At 41.4% G+C, this 23,948-nt stretch overlaps 2 protein-coding genes across 2 annotated transcripts in view; both read left to right on the top strand.

The window, feature by feature from the left end:
* The window catches only part of LOC142104373 (uncharacterized), a 388,681-nt gene that overhangs the window by 296,425 nt on the left and 68,308 nt on the right, over window positions 1-23,948 (top strand). The gene's annotated exons all lie outside the window — the stretch shown is intronic.
* ADAMTS18 (ADAM metallopeptidase with thrombospondin type 1 motif 18) overlaps window positions 1-23,948 on the top strand; it is a 77,146-nt gene that overhangs the window by 10,718 nt on the left and 42,480 nt on the right. Inside the window, exon 4 of the mRNA XM_075188997.1 lies at window positions 22,030-22,258. Within this exon, the coding sequence (XP_075045098.1) occupies window positions 22,030-22,258 (229 nt within the window). The remainder of the gene's footprint in view (window positions 1-22,029; window positions 22,259-23,948) is intronic.

Raw genomic sequence — 23,948 nt, forward strand, 5'->3', positions numbered from 1 at the left:
TGGATGACCCAAATGATTCACCCATTCAGTCCTCCGCTGTCTCCTAATTCTCGCATTGAATGGCGTTCAGTGAAAGGACTCATTTAGAAGGAGTTCCTAGGTTGAGTGATCTTAGACTGGCCAAGGAACATCACATAATCGCACACACTGTATATCTACACATCGATCAATTGCTTGCGATGGAGAGAGGCTTTTCTCATTGTCAACCTTGTTACATTGTCACATGTCATGTAAGCTCGGAATACACGTGCGGATGTGGTACCTGCCAGGAACTAGAGATGGGCGAAGTTCTGTGATACAATCTCCATGTTCCGGTTTGCTTCACCGTTATGCGCTATGGGCCTGAGTCATTAAGGAAAGTACGGCAAAAATGGAGTAAATGGTCATCTGGACAAACCATGTTACAATGCAAGGGGTGCAAATTTGTTTTTTTATTTTGCACATGAGTTAAATACTGACTGTTTTTTCATCCAACACACAAATACTTGATAGCATTATTTTTATACTGAAATTTAAAGTTGATCAAGGACATGCCCTACCCCAACTATAAATCTATCCCTGCATTTTAAGTTTATCTTCCAGGGCAGCACGGTGGCTAAGTGGTTAGCACTTCTGCCTCACAGCGCTGAGGTCATGAGTTCAATTCCCAACCATTGCCTTATCTGTGTGGAGTTTGTATGTTCTCCCCGTGTTTGCATGGGTTTCCTCCGGGTGCTCCGGTTTCCTCCCACACTCCAAAAACATACTAGTAGGTTAATTGGCTGCTATCAAAATTGACCCTAGTCTCTCTCTGTGTGTGTGTTAGGGAATTTAGACTGTAAGCCCCAATGGGGCAGGGACTGATGTGAGTGAGTTCTCTGTACAGTGCTGCGGAATCAGTGGTGCTATCTAAATAAATGGTGATGATGATGATGATCTTCCCCTTGAATGCAACATGGTTTTGCCCAGGTGTAAAGTTACTCCTTTTTTATGCTTTCGTATCCTTAATGGCTCAGACCCTAGGTATATATAGTCAGCATTCTCAATCATTCATCATCATCCTCATCACCATTTATTTATATAGCGCCACTAATTCTGCAGCGCTGTACAGAGAACTCATTCACATCAGTCCCTGTCCCATTGGAGCTTACAGTCTAAATTTCCTAACACACACAGACAGACAGACATAGAGAGAGAGACTAGGGTTAATTTGATAAACTACTAGTATGTTTTTGGAGTGTGGGAGGAAACCAGAGCACCCGGAGGAAACCCACGCAATCACGGGGAGAACATACAAACTCTGCACAGATAAGGCAATGGTTGGGAATTGAACTCATGACCCCAGTGCTGTAAGGCAGAAGGGCTAACCACTGAGCCATGAGTCCGTGAAAGTGCCAATTCATTCTGCTATGTGCCGTGGTTGCGGGAGACATCGAACAAATATTATAGTGAAAAACAAAATCGATGTTGGGCTTTTCATATGCATCAGGTGTCATTAAACCTTATGCAGTAATGTTAAATTAATTAAGAAACATTAAAAATTGATGGTGCCGTGTTTCCCAGTATTTTGTCTTTGCCTGTGTTAACAACGAATATCACAATGGGGATTGCTATACTTGTATGTGTACTTTACGTCCTTTGCATTGCTCAGTTCCGCCACTGCACCCTATAGCTGTGGAACACAGGCTTTCAGTGAAAGGGTTACATTCTTTGAATCTGAATAAACCATTAAGGCTAATTTTATAGCATATTTTGTTTTTCTTATATCTAAACAAATATTGAGTTATTTATTGATTGACTGTTTGATTTATTGTATTTTAGTTAACACGGTCCAAATAAATGATAAATGTAAATACCTTAAACATGTAGCTAGACCTTGAAAAAAATCCAGTCACTAATAGTAGTATAATTCTATACTATTAGTATAACAAATCAACGTGTGTTTGTAACTAGCTGTTGCCCTGGTTTAAATCTTTGAGTTATTAATTTATCAATGAGTTGTATGTAACTGTCAACCTTTTAAAAATAATTAGCAGCTCTTCTAACACCCACATGAGGTGGCTGCCCAGTGTCGTTTTCGTTTTTTATATTAAATGTCATCTAAATCCATCCAGTGGAAGGCCCAAAATAGGCTCCCCGGGTCAAAATTCTGCCCTGCTTACAACAACGGGAGATCCGACTGGGACCTCAGCCCCCTAGTATGTCTTTTGAGATACAACGTTACCAGCCTGTGAAGTTTTTGTCCAATCAATCCAGTGGAAGGCGCAGAACAGGCTTCCTGGGTCAAAGTTCTGCCCAGCATACACCAATGGGAGGTCCGAATGAGACCCTAACCCCCTAAAACTTGGTCAGGATCCAACTGGATCACCTAGTGTTGGTTTCATCCCAATCAGTGCAGTGGTGTCCGTATGCAGGCTCCTCGGGTCAAAATTTTGCCCAGCGTACACTAACAGGAGGTCCGACCAGGGCCCTAACCCCCCTAAAACCTGGCCAGGATCCAACTGGACCAGATTGCATTGGTTTCATCCCAATCGGTGCAGGGGTGTCCGAATGCATAACCGGACAGACAAACAAACCGATGATTTTTATATATAAGATTCTCAGTCATTCTTGTTGGCTGTTTGTTTCAAACTTGTTGGGATTATAGCCTTTTAAACATAGAACTATACAATGATCACTCACAAGGAACGGGCACATGCTGTTTTAAATAAATTCATCTGATATGAAAAAAAAATGAGCACCCAAAATTGAAACCTGCTACTCTGTAGCCATGGCAGATGTTTTGTGCCATCTCAGGTGGTCTTGGTCTGCTGTTTAACACTGGGATTTAATCTGCCCAACAAACAGCTACTCCCGGAACCCTAAATCTGAAGTTTCTACTGACCACCAATACAAATGATATTATTGCTACTTTTATTAAACAAGTAATGGTCAAGACTGTAGTCTATCAAGATCTCCTTAGACTGCTACATGTGACATCACTGAACAATTACCTTTCCCACGAGCAAAGTATCTCTGGGAATTATTTCAAATGTTGTAACTATGTTCCTGTCAATCCTAAAATACTCAGTTATGATGACAGATCCATTCTTATTACACTTCACTGCAGGTCACTTAGGCTCCGAGTCACGTTGTGGCTCCTGTGTTCCCCCCGTATTCAGCAAGACTTATACACTGTACTGCAACTTGTGTATGACCAAAGTTCATGTGAATATGGAACGAAAAGTTTGAGCACTGATTGTTTTGAAGCATTGAAGTGACTGTTTAAAACATTTAACTTTCTAGTATAAGCTATAATAGTGTGCTGTGGGTAACAGAGATCACGTAACATGGTTTAATATTTACGATCAATTTTGATCGTAGTTGTTGATTATACGTTAAACCCTGAACAATATTGCAAAATCTAGACAATCTTATGTGTTAGGTTAGATGTTTGGAGACTTCTTGGATCATACGGTGATGCCGTGTATAGTGTGGAAGGGGGATTATCTCCTGCACCTGTAGGAAGCAGTTTTATGGGTCTTGGGACAAGTGACAAACTGGTGTCAGGAGTGTTGTGAAGATGGGAAAGTGCTCTAAAAGGCGTTTCACAGGTCCTCTGAGCCTGTTTAACAAGCTCTGACATATAAAAGAACTTGAGAACAGAACAGATTTACGACTTGTGCCATCAAGGAAACTCATTGTGCCACTTTCTCCTCTTTTCCTCGATAGCTCAATTCACAAGCCGTGAATCATTACATCTTTTCCCCCCTACTAATTTCACCAACCCTTCCAGACTTTACTCCTGATGAATAACATTCGTTTGGTGATATCACAGGTCAGGACATTAAAGCAGCGCTCGCACCTTTTCTGCATTGATTAAAATCTTTGTTTTAATGCCTTTAAGGTTACACAAAGGAGCTGACACATGGACTGAAATACGCAATACAGCGTAACGTTCAGAATAGCAGGAGTTAAACCAAGTGAAAGTGCATAACGGTGTTTTGTTGTCATGATCTCATTTAAAGGAACACTATATTGAAATTACAAGTTGGTGTAATAATCACAACATTCATAAATTATACACGTGGTAGCACCAGGGCCTTGTGTGAAGTTTGTATGTTCTTCCCGTGTTTGCGTGGGTTTCCTCTGGGTGCTCTGTTTTCCTCCCACACTCCAAAGACATATATCAGGCCTGGCCAACCTGTGGCTCTCCAGATGTTGTGAAACTACAAGCCCCAGCATGCTTTGCCAGTAGATAGCCAGCCAATAGCTGGCAGGACATGATGAAACAATTAAAACAAAAAGTCCCGATCAGCATGCTGATTCATGTGTACAGTCATGGCCAAAAGTTTTGAGATTGACACAAATTTTGGTTTTCACAAAGTTTGCTGCTTCAGTGTTTTTAGACCTTTTTGTCAGATGTTGCTATGGTATACTGGAGTAAAATGACAAGCATTTCATAAGTGTCAAAGGCTTTTATTGACAATTACATTAGGTTTATGCAAAGAGTCAATATTTGCAGTGTTGACCCTTCTTTTTGAAGACCTCTGCAACTCGCCCTGGCATGCTGTCAATCAACATCTGGGCCACATACTGACTGATGGCCGCCCATTATAGCCTAATCAATGCTTGGAGTTTGTCAGAATTTGTGGGCTTTTGTTTGTCCGCCCATCTCTTGAGGATTGACCACAAGTTCTCAATGGTATTAAGGTCTGGGGAGTTTCCTGGCCATGGACCCAACATTTTGATGTTTTCATCTCCGAGCCACTTAGTTATCACTTTTGCCTTATGGCAAGGTGTCCATCATGCTGGAGAAGGCATTGTTCGTCACCAAACTGTTCTTGGATGGATGTGAGAAGTTGCTCTTGGAGGATGTTTTGGTACCATTCTTTATTCACGGCTGTGTTCTTAGGCTAAGATTTTACATCCCCACTGTTTTTTTTCTGCAGTACATTTTTACTGTAAAAAACATTTAGATTCAACATAAAGTTATAGAGGGAAATTAAACCATTTGATGAGAAGTTGCAGTATCCCCTCTACATTTGGACCCAATAATGTAGAGTTTGTAGCTAACTGAGTTAGAGATTCTTATCAAGAGCTGCTAAATTTAGTGTAAAATGACACCAGATGAAAACCAATGATTCATGATAAATGACATCAATCACTGATAATGACAAAGAGTGATACCATTTGAATGGCAGTTCTAGTGCCTGTAGGCATAAATTAGCAATCACTCAGCTTGCAAGCAATTAAGTGACAGTCTGAGGGGATTACAACTTTGTTTTCTGCTGTGCGGATGCATCAATGCTAAGGTAATTTCCCCTTAGATAAAGTACTGGATAAGAGGAGCATTATGATCACCAAAACACACAACTCTCTTTCATTATTCTCTTATTTCAGGCTCACATAGTAGGGTTCATTTACTATTATTGTATTTAGGTGTAACATTTGCACTGAACCACAAAAAAATCATCATCAATTAGATTTTATCTGTCTCGTGCAAGTTAGACAAAGGAAGGAAGTGACTGATTGGTAGTTGTGGTTTACATCCTAAATATAATGTTAGTAAATAGGCTCTAAACTCAATAGAGGTAATTCGTCCAAGTGATGTATTTAGCATGGGGTCATGTTATGGTTAAGCATGCAGTCTTGCAAATCTATATGGTCAAATAGCTTCCCTATTCATTTTAAATATCCTCATAAATTTACAGTAGAAAGTAAATTATGCAAAACATTAGGAATTCTATATAACAGGGGCCAGGGAACTTTTTTACCTTTTACCCCCAAATATATTTAGATATGCCGACGTTACCCCCCTTGATTTGAAAGGAAGAAAATTATATATTGTTAATTATTGGAATTCAACATTTTATTGAATCTATTCAAAATTTCTTTGAAAGCTTCAACTTCAAAACTTCAGGTTTTGGAGAAATGATGTTGCTTCATTTTTGATACGAGAGCATCAATATTGGGGCATTTTGATGTCAGAGCAATTTGCATACAGTCTTCAGCGTCCAATCGATTTCTCTGCTTTGTTTTTATGTTCGTTAGAGTGGAAAATCCTTGTTCGCAAAGGTAGGTTGTTGCAAAAGGCAGCAACTTTTTGACTGCCTCCTCATGTGCAGTTTTGAATGCCTTTGCAGCTGTTGACATCCAAAAATATGACAGATCTGCTTTGTTTTCAAATGCAATAGGTGCTTCATTATTGCATCGAAGCTCAAGAAGTGCCTCTGCCAACCCTTGAGGCTCTTCTGGTACAACAGCAATTTCACATTTAAAGGGGTCTACAATCCAACCGGCAGCATGTGAATCGGCAGCAGTACCTCCAGGAATTTCATTTTTACCACATTTGGGGTAATTTACCCCCGCTCCCTGACCACTGCTATATAACAAGGTTCGCGGTGGTACCGTTTTAATGCTTCTCCTGCTATTGCCATCTCAGGAAGGTTTTAGCCGGAGACACTCAATAAAAAACTTCTTTGTTTTTCAATTAAAGCATTTTTTTCAACTGTGAATTATATTAAAATATGTCAGGGCTTTCGGTTACACTGCGCATATCCCTGGACACAGGCTCGGCTCAGCGGTAGGTGTACTCTTACCATTCCTGTCCGGAATTCCATGGCAATAATTTATTAATAAGTCATGGTTGATAGGAAGTTTTCTATTGTTGCGATAAGTAGCGAAAGAAAACCGTCACTCTCGTCACTTTTTAACGATAGGTTCGATGATCTTGAAAGACAGTTTTTCACAGCAGCATCTCTGGAATTTTTGCTTTGCAAGCAGGCAGCACACATCTGAACTCATACCTCCCAACTGTCCTGATTTAGGTGTCAGTCCCAATTCGCTTGTGTGTCTTGTGCGTTACTGTTTATATATATGTTATTTACAGAAGTTTATACATATATTAGCATCACTTGTGTATTATAATAAGATTATACCCCAGGGGGGTAAATGTATCAAGCTGCGGGTTTGTAAAAGTGGAGGTGTTTGCTCATAGCAACCAATCAGATTCTAGTTATCATTTATTTAGTACATTCTACAAAGTGATAGCTAGAATCTGATTGGTTGTTATAGGCAACATCTCCACATTTCAAACCCGCCACAAACTCGCAGCTTGATACGTTTACCCCCAGATAGCACATCCCAGGTTGCATATGTGACCACGTAGAAAAATTTAAATTGTCAATTAGAATCTTAGCATCTACCCATGGTTTCTCTATTTCCCGCCTGGACTATACATCCTTTTCCTAAATTGAGTCCTGTAAAGAAAAGTTAAATGTATAAACTTGTATCTAGTGATGAGTGAAATTTTCCAAAACTGCTCAAAGGAATATTTACCTAAATTTGTAAGTTATGTAAATTTTTGCATCTTTCGCTAGCAACATTTTTTGGCCTTATCCCAGCCACACCACCCATCAGAATGAATTGACCATCGTCGTCCCATACTCATAAAGTAGACTAAGCAAAATGAAAGTTTACAAATATAGTGTGAAATGGCCATTCGGAGGGTTGACCAAGCCAAAGCAGAACTTGAAGAGTGTATCATCGTAATTTCTAATCTCTGCGAAATCCAATGTGTGCAAATGTTGTTACAACCTTACTCATCTCTATTCATATCATGTGTTTGTAACAGTTGACATTCACATTGCTTTTCTGTGCTGCTGGAGGACCTTGCTCCTTCTACTTATGTAACTCTTAATGTGTGGCTTCCTGCTTTCCTCCATTCCCCTCCCTTTACCATGACACGAACCCTGTCATATATAGTCCTGTTCTCACTATCATAATCAAACAGGTGATCAAGTCACTGCCTCCTACATACTGCAAGCATTTGATTGGCTATTATCCCCGTTAACTTCAAAACTGTGAACACATCGACAAGAAGGAAATTAATTTGATAGAAAAGCGGTGCTCTGACTCTCATCGAACACCCTTTAATTCTGATTTCAATGTTCTGATTTCAGTGTTCTGATCTCAGTGTTCTGATTTCAATGTTCTTATTTCAATGTTCTTATTTCAGTGTTCTGATCTCAGTGTTCTGATCTCAGTGTTCTGATCTCAGTGTTCCATATGTAGATTATTGGTAACAGTTTCTGTGTCATGACAATAATATGAGTATATTATAGTACAGCAGAGGAGATTGTATCATCAGCAGGCTTATGATAGAGGAAGTAATGTGTGGCTTTATGCAGAAATGTTTTTACTATACGGCTCCTTTCATTTACTAGGTACTTCCAACTGTCTCTGAAACTTGTCTCTTCATGTCTCTAAGTTTACCCGACTCACAAAACTTATTGAAGTGAACAGAACTGACAAGACCAAATTACGTCACGAGTTAGATCATTCTGTTTAATACCCATTTTCACGGTAATTGTCTTGAAAAGAGTAAATCTTCCACTCTAATGCACCACCTCAAGATCTCCATTACTGATAGGGAATTGTGCGTTGGTGCTACTAATCAGATTGAGTTATAGGTTAAAGTAACATCTGTTTTTTATAAAGGTAAAAAGAGAATGTCAGGATATGACATGTTCTCTAGATGCAGTGCAGTATTCTAGATATTCATATATTTACATGATTAATGAGGGGGACTCTTGTCTGTAATTGTTTAAAGCAATATTCATAATTCTTTAAAATGGGACTTGTTTAGATGTCCTCCTTTCCCCCAGGTTCTTCATCCTTCCACTTGGGGTCCCGACAGCTACTACCCTCCAGAATGAGATGGTCAGACATATAGTCTCAGCTGCCACGTGCCAGATAGCCACTGATTGGAAATTTTCCAACACTACAAGCAGTCATCATCATCATCTATTTATATAGTGCCACTAATTCTGCAGCGCTGTACAGAGAGCTCACTCACATCAGTCCCTGCACCATTGGAGCTTGCAATCTAAATTCCCTAACACACAGACACACACAGAGAGACTAGGGACAATTTGATAGCAGCCAATTAAGCTACTAGTATGTTTTTGGAGTGTGGGAGGAAACCAGAGCACCCTGAGGAACCCACGCAAACACGGGGAGATCATACAAACTCCACACAGATAAGGCCATGGTCAGGAATCGAACTCATGACTCCAGCGCTGTGAGACAGAAGTGCTAACCACTGAGCCACCGTACAGTCATTAATAGAGTCTGTGTCTATAAAGTACATGACAAGCACTCTTCATAGTTCTTCTAAGTAATCAACTAGAGTATGGGAACAATGGGCTCCTACTTCCACATACATCTTCCCTTCTCAGTATAATTCTCTAATCACCTTGCCCTGGTCCACCTGGTCCCTCATCCCCTCCCGACCCCCTATTTCCACACCCCACCTCTTTTCATTCTCCCTTCACCACCACCTTCATTGAATTTATTTTTTGATTCTTTCTTTTTCATTCTGAAAACAGTTCAGTAATTATTACTTTCAGTTTTTAGACAGTTGACAAATCTATTTTTTGTGATTCTGCGCTCTTACTCTTGTTATGTGATCTTTATGTAACTACTTTAGTTTACTGTGCATGTGCACAGTAGGGGCTCAGACACACGGGCTCTTCAGCCTTCTAAAAGCCCGTTAAACGCACTTAGGTGCTGTTAGTACAAAAATATTTTAGATGAATTGACCTCTATGCGCATTTTCTGATAAGTGGTTCCTTTGCTGTAGTTCGCTCAATTTCAACGTTGCCTGAAGTGTTCATGAGCGATAATGCTCAGTACAGAATAATGGAGCTCTATTGGAGCGCTCATTAAATACAGTACATAGTACACTATGCTGCAGGGAGGCACTGAGAACACACTTTCAATGCTTTGCTAAAAGTCATGAAAAAGTACAAGATTTTCCCTAACTTTGTTTATCAAAGTCCCTGTGTAGGAGAACTTTTGCAATGATTAATACTTTAGACCCCTATTTATTATTATGTGGAGATAGCACAGATTTTCTAACACTGTTTATCTGTTATCGCTGCGATTTACTCTTAAAATATCGCCAGAGAAGCCGAGTGATATTCAGTTGCCCAGAAATACTGTCCGGCAGCGTTAAGAATAGTCTTACCTCTTCACCGGCCCAGTGTTGATGTAACATATGCGTGACCAGCTTGCCGGATCACGCATGCGTAGTGGAACGAGAAGCCGTGGCTTGGTCTTCCTGTTCCACTTGTAAAATAATGATAGCGCAACAGTAGCCTTTGATAAATAGGGAGAAGCCTTGTCTCCAGCAAAAACACACATTTTTGTCAGATATAGTGATTTTCTCCCTTAAAATATAGACACGTCTGTCAGCTACAAGCCCCCACTTAAGGTGTCTTTTGTTGGCCTCTTTCCACACATTCATGCCATTGGCCATGTTTTTATATGCAAACTCTAGACCCATAACTGTGCAGTACCAAAAGCCAATTCACACTTTACCAACTGGAAATGGTAGAAGATGCTCTCGTTCATTGACTCAACGGGCTTCCATATCAAAGGAAATACCCAAAAGTCTTTTCTACTAAAAATTCGGAGGGACTATTTACCATTTTAAGGATAAAGAACTGAAGGTGACTGTTCCATTCATGTCTATAGATGATATAGTTCAGGCCTAGCCAACCTGTGGCTCTCCAGGTGTTGTGAACTGCAACACCCAGCATGCCCTGCCTGCTATCGGCTGGCTATCTAATGGCAAAGCATGCTGGGGCTTGTAGTTTCACAACATATGGAGAGTCACAGGTCGTCCAGGCTTGATATAGTATTTAATTTTACTTCAATAGAACGATCCGTGTGGTATACTTACCTTCAGTATCTACAATACAGCTTATGCTGTCCCACTTGTGCACATTTTCACCAGTAATTTCTATTCAAGTTGAACCCAATACACTTTGATGCTAATGAGGCAATTTTCTCCATTGTCCTGGACGGACGTCTTTAGATGATTTTACTAAGCTGGACAATAACTTGCTTCTGCTCTTTTAAACCACTGCCGGCAATAACAGTTTATTTACTTTAGTCAATTATCTAAGTAGCATCTAGTTCCAGCAAAAAGAAAACAAAGATTAATGCGAGAAGATTGCACGGTTCGTTAAGCGGGATTACCACATGTGCATTAAATAAACTCTCCGCAGTGGGAATTGACGAAGGCTGTTTTATAATCGGACCTGTACACTTTCCATTACATTGTTACTTTCATCCTCTATAAGGACAATTCAGCGTAATACCACATGGTGTAATTATATAAACATTCCTGAGCACCAAGCAAGCAGAATAATAAAAGAGGGAGTAATTGTAAGTGAAGAAGACATTTCCTTGGATTGTTTATGGGTTTTATGGCCTAGTAGTGTATTGTTAACATGTTTTTATAAAGTGCCACCATAAAAACTAGGACACCCCACCTTCCAACTCGAAATCTGTCCGCACTAATTAAATTTGCCACTCCCCCCCCCCCCCCCTCCTCACCTGAGTGCAGATTGGTTTTGCCAAAGTGCAAATATGCTCAGTGATTTGCTTTGTGCGTTACTCTAAATTACGCCATGAATGCAACAATTAAGATCAAGTTGCATCCATGGTCTGTCTTTAGTTATGTAGCATAGTAATTTCGCTGACAATAGGTGTATCACTAGTGATCGATGATCCCTATTTATGGCACTGTTCACCATCCAATTAACGCCACAGAGCTTATATAACCAACTGTAATTAAAAGGGGTGGGTTCTTCAGAGCGCGTCAAATTCATTAGCTGCTCAAATTAATCCAAATCCAATCATACGCTTGTTGGTAAAAATGACACAACTAAAATATTTTTAAGAAATATTAATTTGCTGGCTATCGCTCCTAAAAAAAACATTTCCAGAATATGCACATATCTCACACAAGACACTGCAAAAACCTTAATTCATGCACTCATCATCTCCCGCATCAACTATTGCAATTCCCTCTTTACTGGTCTTCCCAAAATCAGACTTGAACCCCTACAATCTATTTTGCTCTCAGCGGCTAGATTGAATTTCCTTGAAAACCGTTCTTCTTCTTCTGAGCCACTCTGTCAGTCTCTACATTGGTTGCCTGTTTTTCAAAGAAACCAATGTAAAATTCTTCTACTAACATACAAGGCCATCAACAAAATTGCACCAACATACATCTCCTCACTTGTCTCAAAATATCTCCCAACTCAACACCTCCGTTCTGCACAAGATCTGCGTCTCTCTTCCACTCTCATCACATCCTCCCATTCTCGGTTACAGGACTGTTTTGCGGGCTGCACCCACTTTATGGAATTCCCTCCCTCGCACAATAAGACTTTCTTCTAGTCTTCAAACCTTCAAGCGTTCTCTGAAAACCCACCTCTTCTACATTGTGCATGGGCGCATACTTACATTACCCCCTTAGCGGCGATACTACCGTCGCCGTGGTGAATGACGTCATTAAGTGGAGCAGGCTTCTTACTTGATCGTGATTGGTTGAAGTCGCTTTGGAGAGTATTCGTCATCACTGATCATTGGGAAGGAGCCCTTCAGAGTCATCATGGGGTAAGTGTTGTTGGGGTAATCGGCATAGATATGCCGTACCCCACCCAATAAAATATACAAATAATAGTGCAACACTGTGTTAACAAGTAAAATCCAATTTTATAAAATGTAAAATAAAAATGTGATGATTCATAATCCGAAATGTTCATCCAAGGTGTGACTCCCCTCTTGTGGGTAAACTTACAAAACATAAACTTGTGTCAATGGCGTCATATTGGGCAAACTTGTAAACCACCTTCCAATGTTAAATCTCCCCTATAGGTATTGGGCTTACTGGATGTAGTCTTGATATTCTCATGTATTTTAAGACTTTTTATCCCCAATGGATTCATCATAGATTGGAAGTGATATCATGGTTGAAATTTCCTCATGGAGTCATCACAATATAAAATAAATTAAAGGAAAATCTAGTGCAATAGTTTTTTTTTAACTCATGATCAAAATTTTTATTCCACACTAAACATAGATAATTCCACATGAATAAACAATAAAACAAATTAGGGGTACAGGTACTCCTACTGGATAAAGGTCAAAGGTAAGCGTATCACAAAGGTGTTAATTCAGTCCCGGGATATTGGCATACTTGCCAACATGGGCAAGATGATTCCCGGGAGGTCCGGGGTGCAGGTGGATGTGTAGGGGCGAGGTCTTAGAACTGCGCCAAACGGGCATTACTACTCTGGACCAATAAAAACATGGGGCGGGGCCATGATGACTTGTCCATGACGTCACTAGGCCCCACCCCTCCATTTAGTTTACACAGTTGGCCAGGACCAGGGGGAATTGCCTGCGCTCCCGGGAGTCCGGGAGGACTCCCAGAAATTCGGGAGTCTCCCAGGCATTCCGGGAGAGTAGGCAACTATGGATATTGGTGATAACTGACACTTCTTTTTTGTTAATTCTCAGTAGGTGATCCTGTAACACTCAACTTGCAATAAGTTCTTGTATAAGTTCTTATGAAAGCCATCAGGGGGTTTAAATATATCTTTAAATTTTATTAGTAGGTCTTTCATGTAATGCAGCTTGTTCTGGTACCTTAATGGACAAGGGCAAGGACTTGGGGTTGGGAATTATTATTAACAGTTTTTTATGTAGCAGTTACATATTATGCAGCACTTTACAGAGAATATTTAGTCATTCAAATCAGTCCCTGTCTCAGTGCAGCTTACAATCTATGCTCCCTACCACACAGACACACACACGCTAGCAGTGGCGCACGCAGGGGGGGTTTATGAGTCTCCAGAAACCCCCCCAGCGCTAACTTAGTGTCCACCATAGCGGCACTGTCCTATACAGCAGCCGCGGCGCTGTCAAAGAAGCGTCCGCGGCGGTGCTATATTGTATACAGCTCTTTGACAGCGCCGCGGCTGCTGTATAGGACAGCGCTGCCGAAACGGTGTTTTGGTTGTTTTTTTTGGGTCGGGGGGGAAATCCCCTGACAATCCTGCGTGCGCCCATGGCTAGGGTTAATTTCGGCAGCAACCAATGAACCCAGATGAAACCCACGCGAGCACAGGGAGAACATACAAGCTCCACAAGGATAGAGCCCTGACTGGTAGCAAACCCATGACCCCAGTGCTGTGAGGCAGCATTGCTAACCACTGTGCCACCGTGCTCCCTCAGATTCCCCTTCTTAATGTCTGCTTGGGTATTGACCCCTCCAGCAGAGAGAGATGTTGACAAATCCTTCTTACCTGTAAGAACCACACATGGGGGCATATTTACTAAACTGCGGGTTTGAAAAAGTGGAGGTGTTGCCTATAGCAACCAATCAGATTCTAGCTTTTATTTATTTAATACATTCTACAAAATGACAGCTAGGATCTGATTGGTTGCTATAGGCAATATCTCCACTTTTTCAAACACGCAGTTAGTAAATCTAGCCCATTATCTTGTCTGATCTTTGTGAGGTTCTAGATGTATACAACACTTTCTAAAGTTTAGATAATGGCTGTGGTAAAGCAGGTGCTCTTATAATATGCATTGATATGAGCGTCTTTGATCTTTAGCTGTAGGTCACGTATTTAGAGAAGATGCCAAACGAAACACATTTATGATTTAATTCTCTGACAAATGGAAAACTGACATCACTGTACTTGCAAACGGTTTATCACTGTCATTCAGGGTAAGCCGATGAAGGGTGTTGCACTTAGGAGTAAAGAGATCAAAAAAGGGCCAGAGAAACAAAGAGAGATGGGACTTCAGTTCTAATCCCGTGTTCCAAAATATGTCCGTGACCCAATTGTAAAGCGCTGCGGAATATGTTGGCGCTATATAAATAAATGATGATAACTGTAGGCCTGTCACCTATACACAGACAGTGGACCTCATTTGCAAAGAGCGCTGGTTGCACACAGCAAATTATGTTGGTCTTGTAACGATGTGCCCAATGGCTCGCTGGGCACACTTCAAGGCAAGCATGGGCGTGACGATAACCATAGAAGCCCAAGTAGCTGAGGGGTCTGGTGAAATCTAGGCCCCTAACGAACCCAACATATGGGGGCTTTGCACCTTCATGTGCACTAAGCTGACGGTAAGCACATACTTGCCTACTTTCAGGCAGTGCAGTCCGGGGGAGGGGCGTGACTACAGGGCGGGAGGGGGCAGGGCGCGGTCAATTGCGCCATTTTGGCAAAGCGGCAAAAATGCTATTTTTGTAGCAGGGGCTGGGCCAAAATTACGCGATTCACCATGAATTGCGTTATTTTGGCCAGGGAATTGCAGGATGCGGGAGAGTTGCCTGTTCTCCCGAGATTCCGGGAGACCGACCCGGATTTCGGGAGTCTCCCGGACATTACGGGAGAGTTGGCAAGTATGGGTAAGCAGGAAAAACTAATCGCACCACGGGGTCACACGATGTGTGGCCCCGTTCTTGAGCATGCACGCACATTGTCCTGATTCCACAACTTGAAAAGTTGGGAGTTATATATAATGTAATATATCTTAATATAACAAATTGGATCACACATGTATTTTCCGACAGATACTTGAAAACATTTAACGTTTACGTCACATGGTCATTTTTTTTGCAATATATAAATCTGCTTTCTGCGATTGACATTTTCTTTGCAAATGATTTATGACGTTTTTCAAATCTCTCCTAAAGGCTGGCGATGCTTTGAACTTACTGATTTTCTTTCCCCAGGTGCTCCTTTCCTGCCAGTCTTCATAAATAACACCATTAAAATCTATTTAAGAGATCAGAGCTTATCGGGCCAGATGTTGGGAACTTAAAACAAGTTTCTTTATGTATTGTACTACGGCGAATGCACAAAAATGTAAGCTTTGATCAGTCCTTATGAACCTACTTCTACATCTCTGATTACAGATAATCACATTTACAACAAAATCATACTATTGTTAAATTCTCATTCTGCAATGTTTATTTTAAACAATAACCGAAGTCATTGAATAACTATCAAATTGCAGGGGCAAGCACATGATTTAAGGGTTTTTTTTTGGAAGGGGGGGAAAGTGGGACGCCATTGTGTGAGCTCTTCTAATATTCATGAAAATGCAGCTTATCAATGCACCAAGAACTATAAAATGAATAGCAATAAGCTAAAACATTAGTTGGCTGGTGCCACTATCCGTCCAAGTGGTTATACTACCCCCCCTCAGAACAAGCTGTGAGGCCAACATCAGATACGGGCCAAGGCGTCCTCCTCACAGGTGGACCAACAATTTGGTGACATCGAGGGGAATGTAGTGACCAGTGACTAGATAAAACCCGCACCATATTCTAACCACTGACTGCCAAGCATTCCTACCTTCAAAACCCAAACTCCGGTACCTATAAAGATCCACAAACACCCCAAAGACGGCTACCATGCCGGGAGGGAGGGCGGTAACTTGCTGCTGTAACAAGAGGAATAACTTATGAAGTCCGGGATATATAAAGACTCTCTAAAGACCCTCCCCTGACTTCTAATTGGTTAATATACCTTTAGCACATTGAACATCCAACCTCTGACGCCCCATTGCATGAGTTTATAATCCTTCTGGCTAAATGCCTCACTCACTAATGGCATTTCTGAATGGGGACACATACTTCAGTAATGTCACTAGCTCCTAGTGAATTGATAGTATCATTATTAGTGCATCCAACAAAATAGCTGTCTCCGATCTGTGCAGATGACAGGCACTCTATTATATACTTTATTTAATTCAGCATTTCTATGTAACAATGTTCACTCCATTCCATGGAGTAAAAAAACTGAACAAGATTTCCTTGAATTAGAACCTTTATTTCTATAATAGACCCAGACTGACAGCCCCATATGTATATCTCCCAACTGTCCCGATGTAGGCGGGACAGTCGCGATTTGAGGGTTCTGTCCCGCCATTCCGATCAAGACAGCTTTGAACGGTTTGCATGGGAGAAGAGAACAGAACAGCCTACTGCTTATAAAGTGTTAGGCACGCCCCCGCGGTGTGGCCACACCCCCACTGTAATGTAGCCACACCCCCATCGTAATGTGGCAGCGGCCCCTCCCATTGCAGCCTAACAAAATGTTCGCAATTATGCATATGGAAAGTACTGGTCAGGGGAGATGTTGTGTAGTGAGTGGTTAGGATGCAGAGAGGAGCTCCGCAGTAATATCCCAAACACAGTTTATTCAGCATAACTGTCTCCTTAAAACAGCAGCAGACAAGAAGAAACTTCTTATTCATAAGTGCTCAATGCTCTTTTCCACATTGCCACCTAGTGTCATAAACTGGTTATACACCTCAGGAGGAGAAAGAACACATTTTCATACATACATATCTACACCCGATACAAATGACACAATGCACATTCATATTTTTCTTTACTAATATATGCATTTCAGTATGTTCTGACAAATAAATGCCGCTTCAAGATGTCTGTAAATAATATCCCATTTGTTATGCCGATAGTTAATTTGGGATAATGTATAAAAGCTAAATCACAGGCAAATTACTGCATCATCCATAGCAATCAATGAGACATTTTGCTTGAATTCTTTTTTAGGACAAAATAGCAGTTAGAATCTATTTGGTTGCAACGGGCGCCATAACAGTTTTCGGTGCACTTGCTTTCATAAATGACTCACATTATCTAGTAAATACATTTGTGGTTTGTTTAATGGCAAAGCACACAGTTCGCACTGACTGAACAAAAATCTTTTCTTCTTTTGATAAACTTGCAAGGAAATTACAGTCCCGCTGCCGTCCTCCTCTGTCAGTTCCATTTAAAATATTTATCCTCAAGTCAAGCAGTGATAAGTGTGTGGATTTGTAAAGGAGGGATTATTTGTCCCCACTTGCTTTTGTACCTTCTGAGCATAAATTGAATAAGTATATGTATACGACTAACCGGCACATAGTGGTTTAAAAAGCACTCTGTTCTCTTACGTGTGTACAGTGATGCAGAAAGTGATTCTTATAAAAACACCAACTAACTCTGTGTTCATACTCCGTTAACTCTGCCTGAACAATAGTTATATGGATAAATAATAAACAGAGCACAGTTAACTTGTCCGGACAGCCATTTGACAATGTTTGGAAGATCATTGATGTTGGATTATATGCGAGAAAGTCCCTTTAAATAATTTGGACAAAGGTCCCTTTGTGGCTTGAGTATTGACGTGTTTTGTTTTTTGAAAAATTGCTTCACAATGATTACTGACTGTACTTGCCAACAGCAAAATAGAAGATCAATCTTGGTTGCCCTTCTGCTCCACAGGAGGTTTCTGTCCTCCCTGAGCACGCCTTAGGACACCTGCGTTAAGGTTTCTTTAATCCAGGATCAGTGTTGTCACAACCCGTTTCCTAGACACTGTTATTACACTGACTGTAACTGGAGGACAAAATGGCTGCTGTTGCGCCAACCTGATTCTGAGTTTTCAGCTAAAACTGCAATTAGCAGCATTCTGACTTAAATGGTTGGACTCGGAGCCATAACTACGGCTGTGCGATAGGAGCGACCTCCAAGGACGCAATGCTGATGGTGAGGAGCGCAGTTTATGAATATTTTAGGTTTATTTTGGTTAAAATTGAAGGCTAGGGGGGGCGGCAGTTTTCCTTCTCGCCCCAGGCGCTAAGATTTGAAGTTACGGCTCTTGTTGGACTATCAGAATGAGGAAGGGTTGATGTGTATCAGTGAAACAGGGTAATTTCGAGGATAAGCATACTGGATGTTGTCTCAACTTGCTGGAGTGTTTTTAGAGGCCAGGTGGTGTCAGATTTATTTATGATATCTGCATAGCAATTCACCTGCCTCTCCTTTGAAAAATATATTGTACACCCAACATTACATGGATCAGAAAGTCACCTGTCATAACCAAGAAGCTTGAAGGCGACTCTTACAAATATATGACTATGCGGTTGAAGTGGACACCACAAATGAAAAGCAACACTAAGCCTAAATTGTTTATTTTTCATGATGTGCAAACATTAAAAGATGAACGTGTAGTAATGTTCACATTTTGGAAATTTCCCTAGCTTCTCTAAAGCTGTTACCCATAGAGCCAATGTTTATGCTACGTCACACAAAATTAAACACAACATTTCATGATGTTTAAACAGTAATTTGGTCAATTACAATTGTATTCCTCTTATCTTTTTTTGTTATAAGCACTGTATGGGTCCCATGATGTCCCTATAATTATGAGGTATAGTTGACATCATTGGGGTCACGCTTGACATTTTTTTGGGGGGTGTGGTCAAACTCAGGAGAGAATGTGCAAAAAATATAACAAAACTGGGCCTCATGTAGTGTTGGACATAATATCTGTCTAAAATGCAGACGTCAATTGCATCCAAAAAGAAATATACATTTTACAGAGGTATGTTGAGCCGGACTCACCTCAGCTAACAGTCATCATTATCAGTTTATAACTTACACTAGTGATCGAGCATTGACTCCTGTCAGACACTTGTGCATCTGAATCTCAGTCTACCTAAGTCGCATTTGCGCCAACACGCCCTTAATGTTTTTTGGCTATGTTTACATGTTCCCTCCTTCCCCTGTGCCTCTTCTGTCGTAAGGAGCAGCAAGTGGTTGTAAGGACAAGATGGCCGCAACCGTATCTCATGCATTGGGAGCGCGTGTAGAGGAAAAGAGCGTATTATACTCAGCACAACGCACTTTGTGTCCAACTCCATGAGGTAAATTTATCATGGCGCGGGTTTCAAAAAGTGGAGATGTTGCCTATAGCAGCCAATCAGATTCTAGTTATCGTTTATTTAGTACATTCTACAAGATGACAGCTAGAATCTGATTGGTTGCTACAGGGAACATCTCCATTTTTTCAAAACCCGAGGCTTGATAAATTTACCCCTATGTCTAATAAATATAGTCCCCTGTACCATGTATAGTTAAACAAAAACATTAGGTTAACCTTTAACACTATAAAATATATATTTTAGGGCTTTACGTTGCTTACTCATTTATTTGTTTACATTTTTACTTGTCTGCTCTCGCTCCCTAGATGACAGACTACTCTCCCTGAAGCTAATTGGATTCAGTACAGAGAAGCCAGAGGAGTCATATTATGCAGGACTTCTATTAGTATAACTAAAATAGTGCCTGAGAGTTAAAAGTTCTAATATGGTTTTTTTTAATGCATTCAACTAAATACGTTATAAAAGGATGAATTTAACAAAAAAAAAAAAGCAATGTGGATTGAAAAGCCTGTTGTGACAATGATACATCCCTATGTAAATACTTATAGTGATCTAAAAAAAGACATGAGGTGTATTATTACTTTATGATTTAGTGCCAAATAGTTCAGCGTTGTAAATTGACAAATCCATAAAAAAGATAGACTTCAAAGGAAAATATATAAACTAACCGGTTTGAATTTTGATTTATGCTTATGTCTGTTTGCTGTTGCTAGTCTGATAACCCTTGTACTGTGAATATTTTAATGATTTCAATGGTTACAAGTTGGTGTAGGCAACAGATGGGGAGAATGTTTGAAGCTGTTTTTTTAAAATACTTACCTGGTTCCGCATTTGGCCGTAAAACTGTGTATGTTCTTTGGTGAAATCTGATCTTAAGTCTTCCAAGTCTTACCCCTACCGTAGCGCAGAATGAATTGACCACCGTCCTGCCAGTTTTAATCCAAGAATGAAAATTCTGTGAAATGTGAGTTTAGAAGGATAGTGCGGAATAGCATGAATGGTGAGGTGGACTTGTAGATTGTATTGCTTGAATTTCGCACCTCTGCAGAACAGACTGTTCTGTCGCACAAAGATTTGGCTCAGCTTAACACATCTTGGGGTATATTTACTAGAGATGCTCACTGACCCCCGTGAACTGGTTTTGGTTTTGGATCTGGATTAGCTTCATGTTTTGGTTTTGGTTTTGGCAAAACCGCCCTCGTGTGTTTTGGTTTTGGATTTTTTAGAAAAAAATCCTAAAATATGCTAAAATCACATAACTTTGCTCTTTTTTTGTTCCTACATTATTTTTAACATCAATAACACTAATTTCAAGTCATTTGCAGTCAATTTTGACCACCTCACAGATCACAATATTATTTTCATACACTTTCGGAAAAAGACTGCAGCGACCTGGCTGGATGGTAAGCGACAGAGCAATGACACAAATACACAGCAGTTCCTAGCACATCTAGGACACATTGGCACACAGCAGTGGCAGAAAAGAAAAATGGTACAAGATGGAATTGTCCTTGGGCCCTGCCTCCCACCCACCGTTATGTTGGATCTTAAAAAGAAATCCAAATATCTCAAGATCTGAGATCCAACGACGTAACAATGACGTTTTGCCTCGTTTTTAAATCCGAAAAAGTGCAAAGGTACCGAGCTTGGTACTCGGATCTGCTAAGTTCGGGTATATTCGGTTGTTGGGAAATCGAGCCTGAGCATCTCTAATATTTACTAAACCTTGGGTTTGAAAAGTGGAGATGTTGCCTATAGAAACCAATCAGATTCTAGTTATAATTTATTTAGTTCATTCTACAAAATGACAGCTAGAATCTGATCGGTTGCTATAGGCAACATCTTCACTTTTGAACAATGAACAGTCTAATGTTCTGAATGGTCTAGACCTGTGAACAGTCTAATTTTGTGTGCCTATTCAATATTTAATAGGTTGAAAGGTGGTAGATGACTTTTCTGCTCTATTTATTGAAACAATCATCCTGGGACAGTGCGTCCGATAGGAGTCTGTCCCAGCGATGACTTTAGTTACCTTTAAACTGTTGTAGTCTGTCTCTCCTCTCCAATGACTATTGCAAAGCTACTTTGTGATAGTACTGGAGGGGAGAGCAAGAAGGCTGTGGTTGGGGTCCAAAGATCCCAATGCTCTCCCCATGGAGTAGAATGCATGTTAAAACTGCCCCAGACGGCAGTCCCCATCAAAACTTATGGGGACAGTGGTTTAATGCCAAACTTAGCCTAATACAGGAGATATCTATGATATTATATTTTGTCTCAGTGACTTTTGGACACCTGGGTGCACATCCCAAAGCAAGGTGTATCAGAAGACCTCAACTGAACCGTTGTCTCCATAAAATTGCAGCCCACTAGCCCTTAGTATGGATCAGAAGTAATGAATGCAGGTGCACTTTAATGAACTGCGCTTACAAAATCTCTTCTTTTCAGTCAGGTTTCCTAAGGACTCGTACAAGTGAGTTTTTTATATCACCGTTGCCGCAGGACCTCGCAGAAAAGCACAATTTCACCTCTCCAGAAGGTCATCACCCACATGTACTATATAAACGCTCAGTGGAGAATAAAGTGGTCCTCCGCCGGGGAAAGACTCCTTCGAGCCCTCCCAACCAGTCACGTAACACGGCACAAAAGCAGCACTTTTGTGGAAGGCGCAAGAAATGTGAGTTGAAAATAAGAGTAATTAATTTTAATTGATTTATATATAAACGGTGTGATGGGGTGAGAAGGGGTGTTCTACTGTAAGGGCGTGTTCGAGCAATTGCATTTGGATTCAAAGTGGGTCGTAGCCGCAAGGAGAAAAGCACGTACCTCTGAGATGCCCAAAGCTTGAATGGGACGCTGCTTCGTACGCTCGAGAAGTGCTCTGTCTGACTGTACATTGACTACATACATATGCCCAGTCCCCTCCCTGTTCCACCCATCAATTTGTAGGCTGCAATAGGGTCCTTTTGCAGTTGAAGATGAATTTGATGTTGATGTGTTGACCGGCATAGGGTCCGGTTCTGGGCAGGTGCAGAGGGATTGTACACAAAATATGGCACGTTTTGGCATTTATGTTCCTTAATGAATAAAGCCTCTGTGTCCAAGTGGAAATGCTGTGCTTTCCCCCTGGGGTGCTGGAGCCCCCACCCCACCTTTTTATCTTAGCAGGTGGAAGGTGGGGTACTACATCTACTACTTCTAAAACTGGGAGAGCAGCACTGAGCTGTGATATCATAGCCCACTGCCACCCTCCTAGTATACCACCCTCCCAGCATACCACCCTACTATCATACCGCCCTCCTAGCATACCACCCTACTAGTATACCACCCTCCCAGCATACCACCCTACTATCATACCGCCCTCCTAGCATACCACCCTACTAGTATACCACCCTCCCAGCATACCACCCTACTATCATACCGCCCTCCTAGCATACCACCCTACTAGTATACCACCCTCCTAGCATACCACCCTTCTATCATACCGCCCTCCTAGCATACCACCCTACTAGTATACCACCCTCCTAGCATACCACCCTACTACCCTTCTAGTATACCACCCTACTAGTATACCACCCTACTAGCATACCACCCCCCTAGTGTACCACCCTCCCAGCATACCACCCTACTACCCTCCTAGCATACCACCCTACTAGTATACCACCCTCCCAGCACACCACCCTTCTATCATACCGCCCTCCTAGCATACCACCCTACTAGTATACCACCCTCCTAGCATACCACCCTACTACCTTCCTAGTATACCACCCTACTAGTATACCGCCCTCCAAGCATATCACCCTCCTAGTATACCACCCTCCCAGCATACCACCCTACTACCCTCCTAGCATACCACCCTTCTATCATACCGCCCTCCTAGCATACCACCCTGCTAGTATACCACCCTCCTAGCATACCACCCTACTAGTATACCGCCCTCCAAGCATATCACCCTCCTAGTATACCACCCTCCCAGCATACCACCCTACTACCCTCCTAGCATACCACCCTACTAGTATACCACCCTCCTAGCATACCACCCTCCTAATGTACCACCCTCCTAGCATACCACCCTTCTATCATACCGCCCTCCCTGCATACCACCCTACTAGTATACCACCATCCCAGCATACCACCCTTCTATCATACCACCCTCCCTGCATACCACCCTACTAGTATACCAACCTCCCAGCATACCACCCTCCAAGCATACTACCCTCCAATCACACCACCCTCCCAGCATACCACCCTCCTAGCATACCACCCTCCTAGCATACCACCCTCCTAATGTACCACCCTCCCAGCATACCACCCTTCTATCATACCGCCCTCCCTGCATACCACCCTACTAGTATACCACCATCCCA

Source organism: Mixophyes fleayi, chromosome 10, assembly GCF_038048845.1.
Source record: "Mixophyes fleayi isolate aMixFle1 chromosome 10, aMixFle1.hap1, whole genome shotgun sequence".
In the NCBI taxonomy this organism is placed as follows: domain Eukaryota; kingdom Metazoa; phylum Chordata; class Amphibia; order Anura; family Limnodynastidae; genus Mixophyes; species Mixophyes fleayi.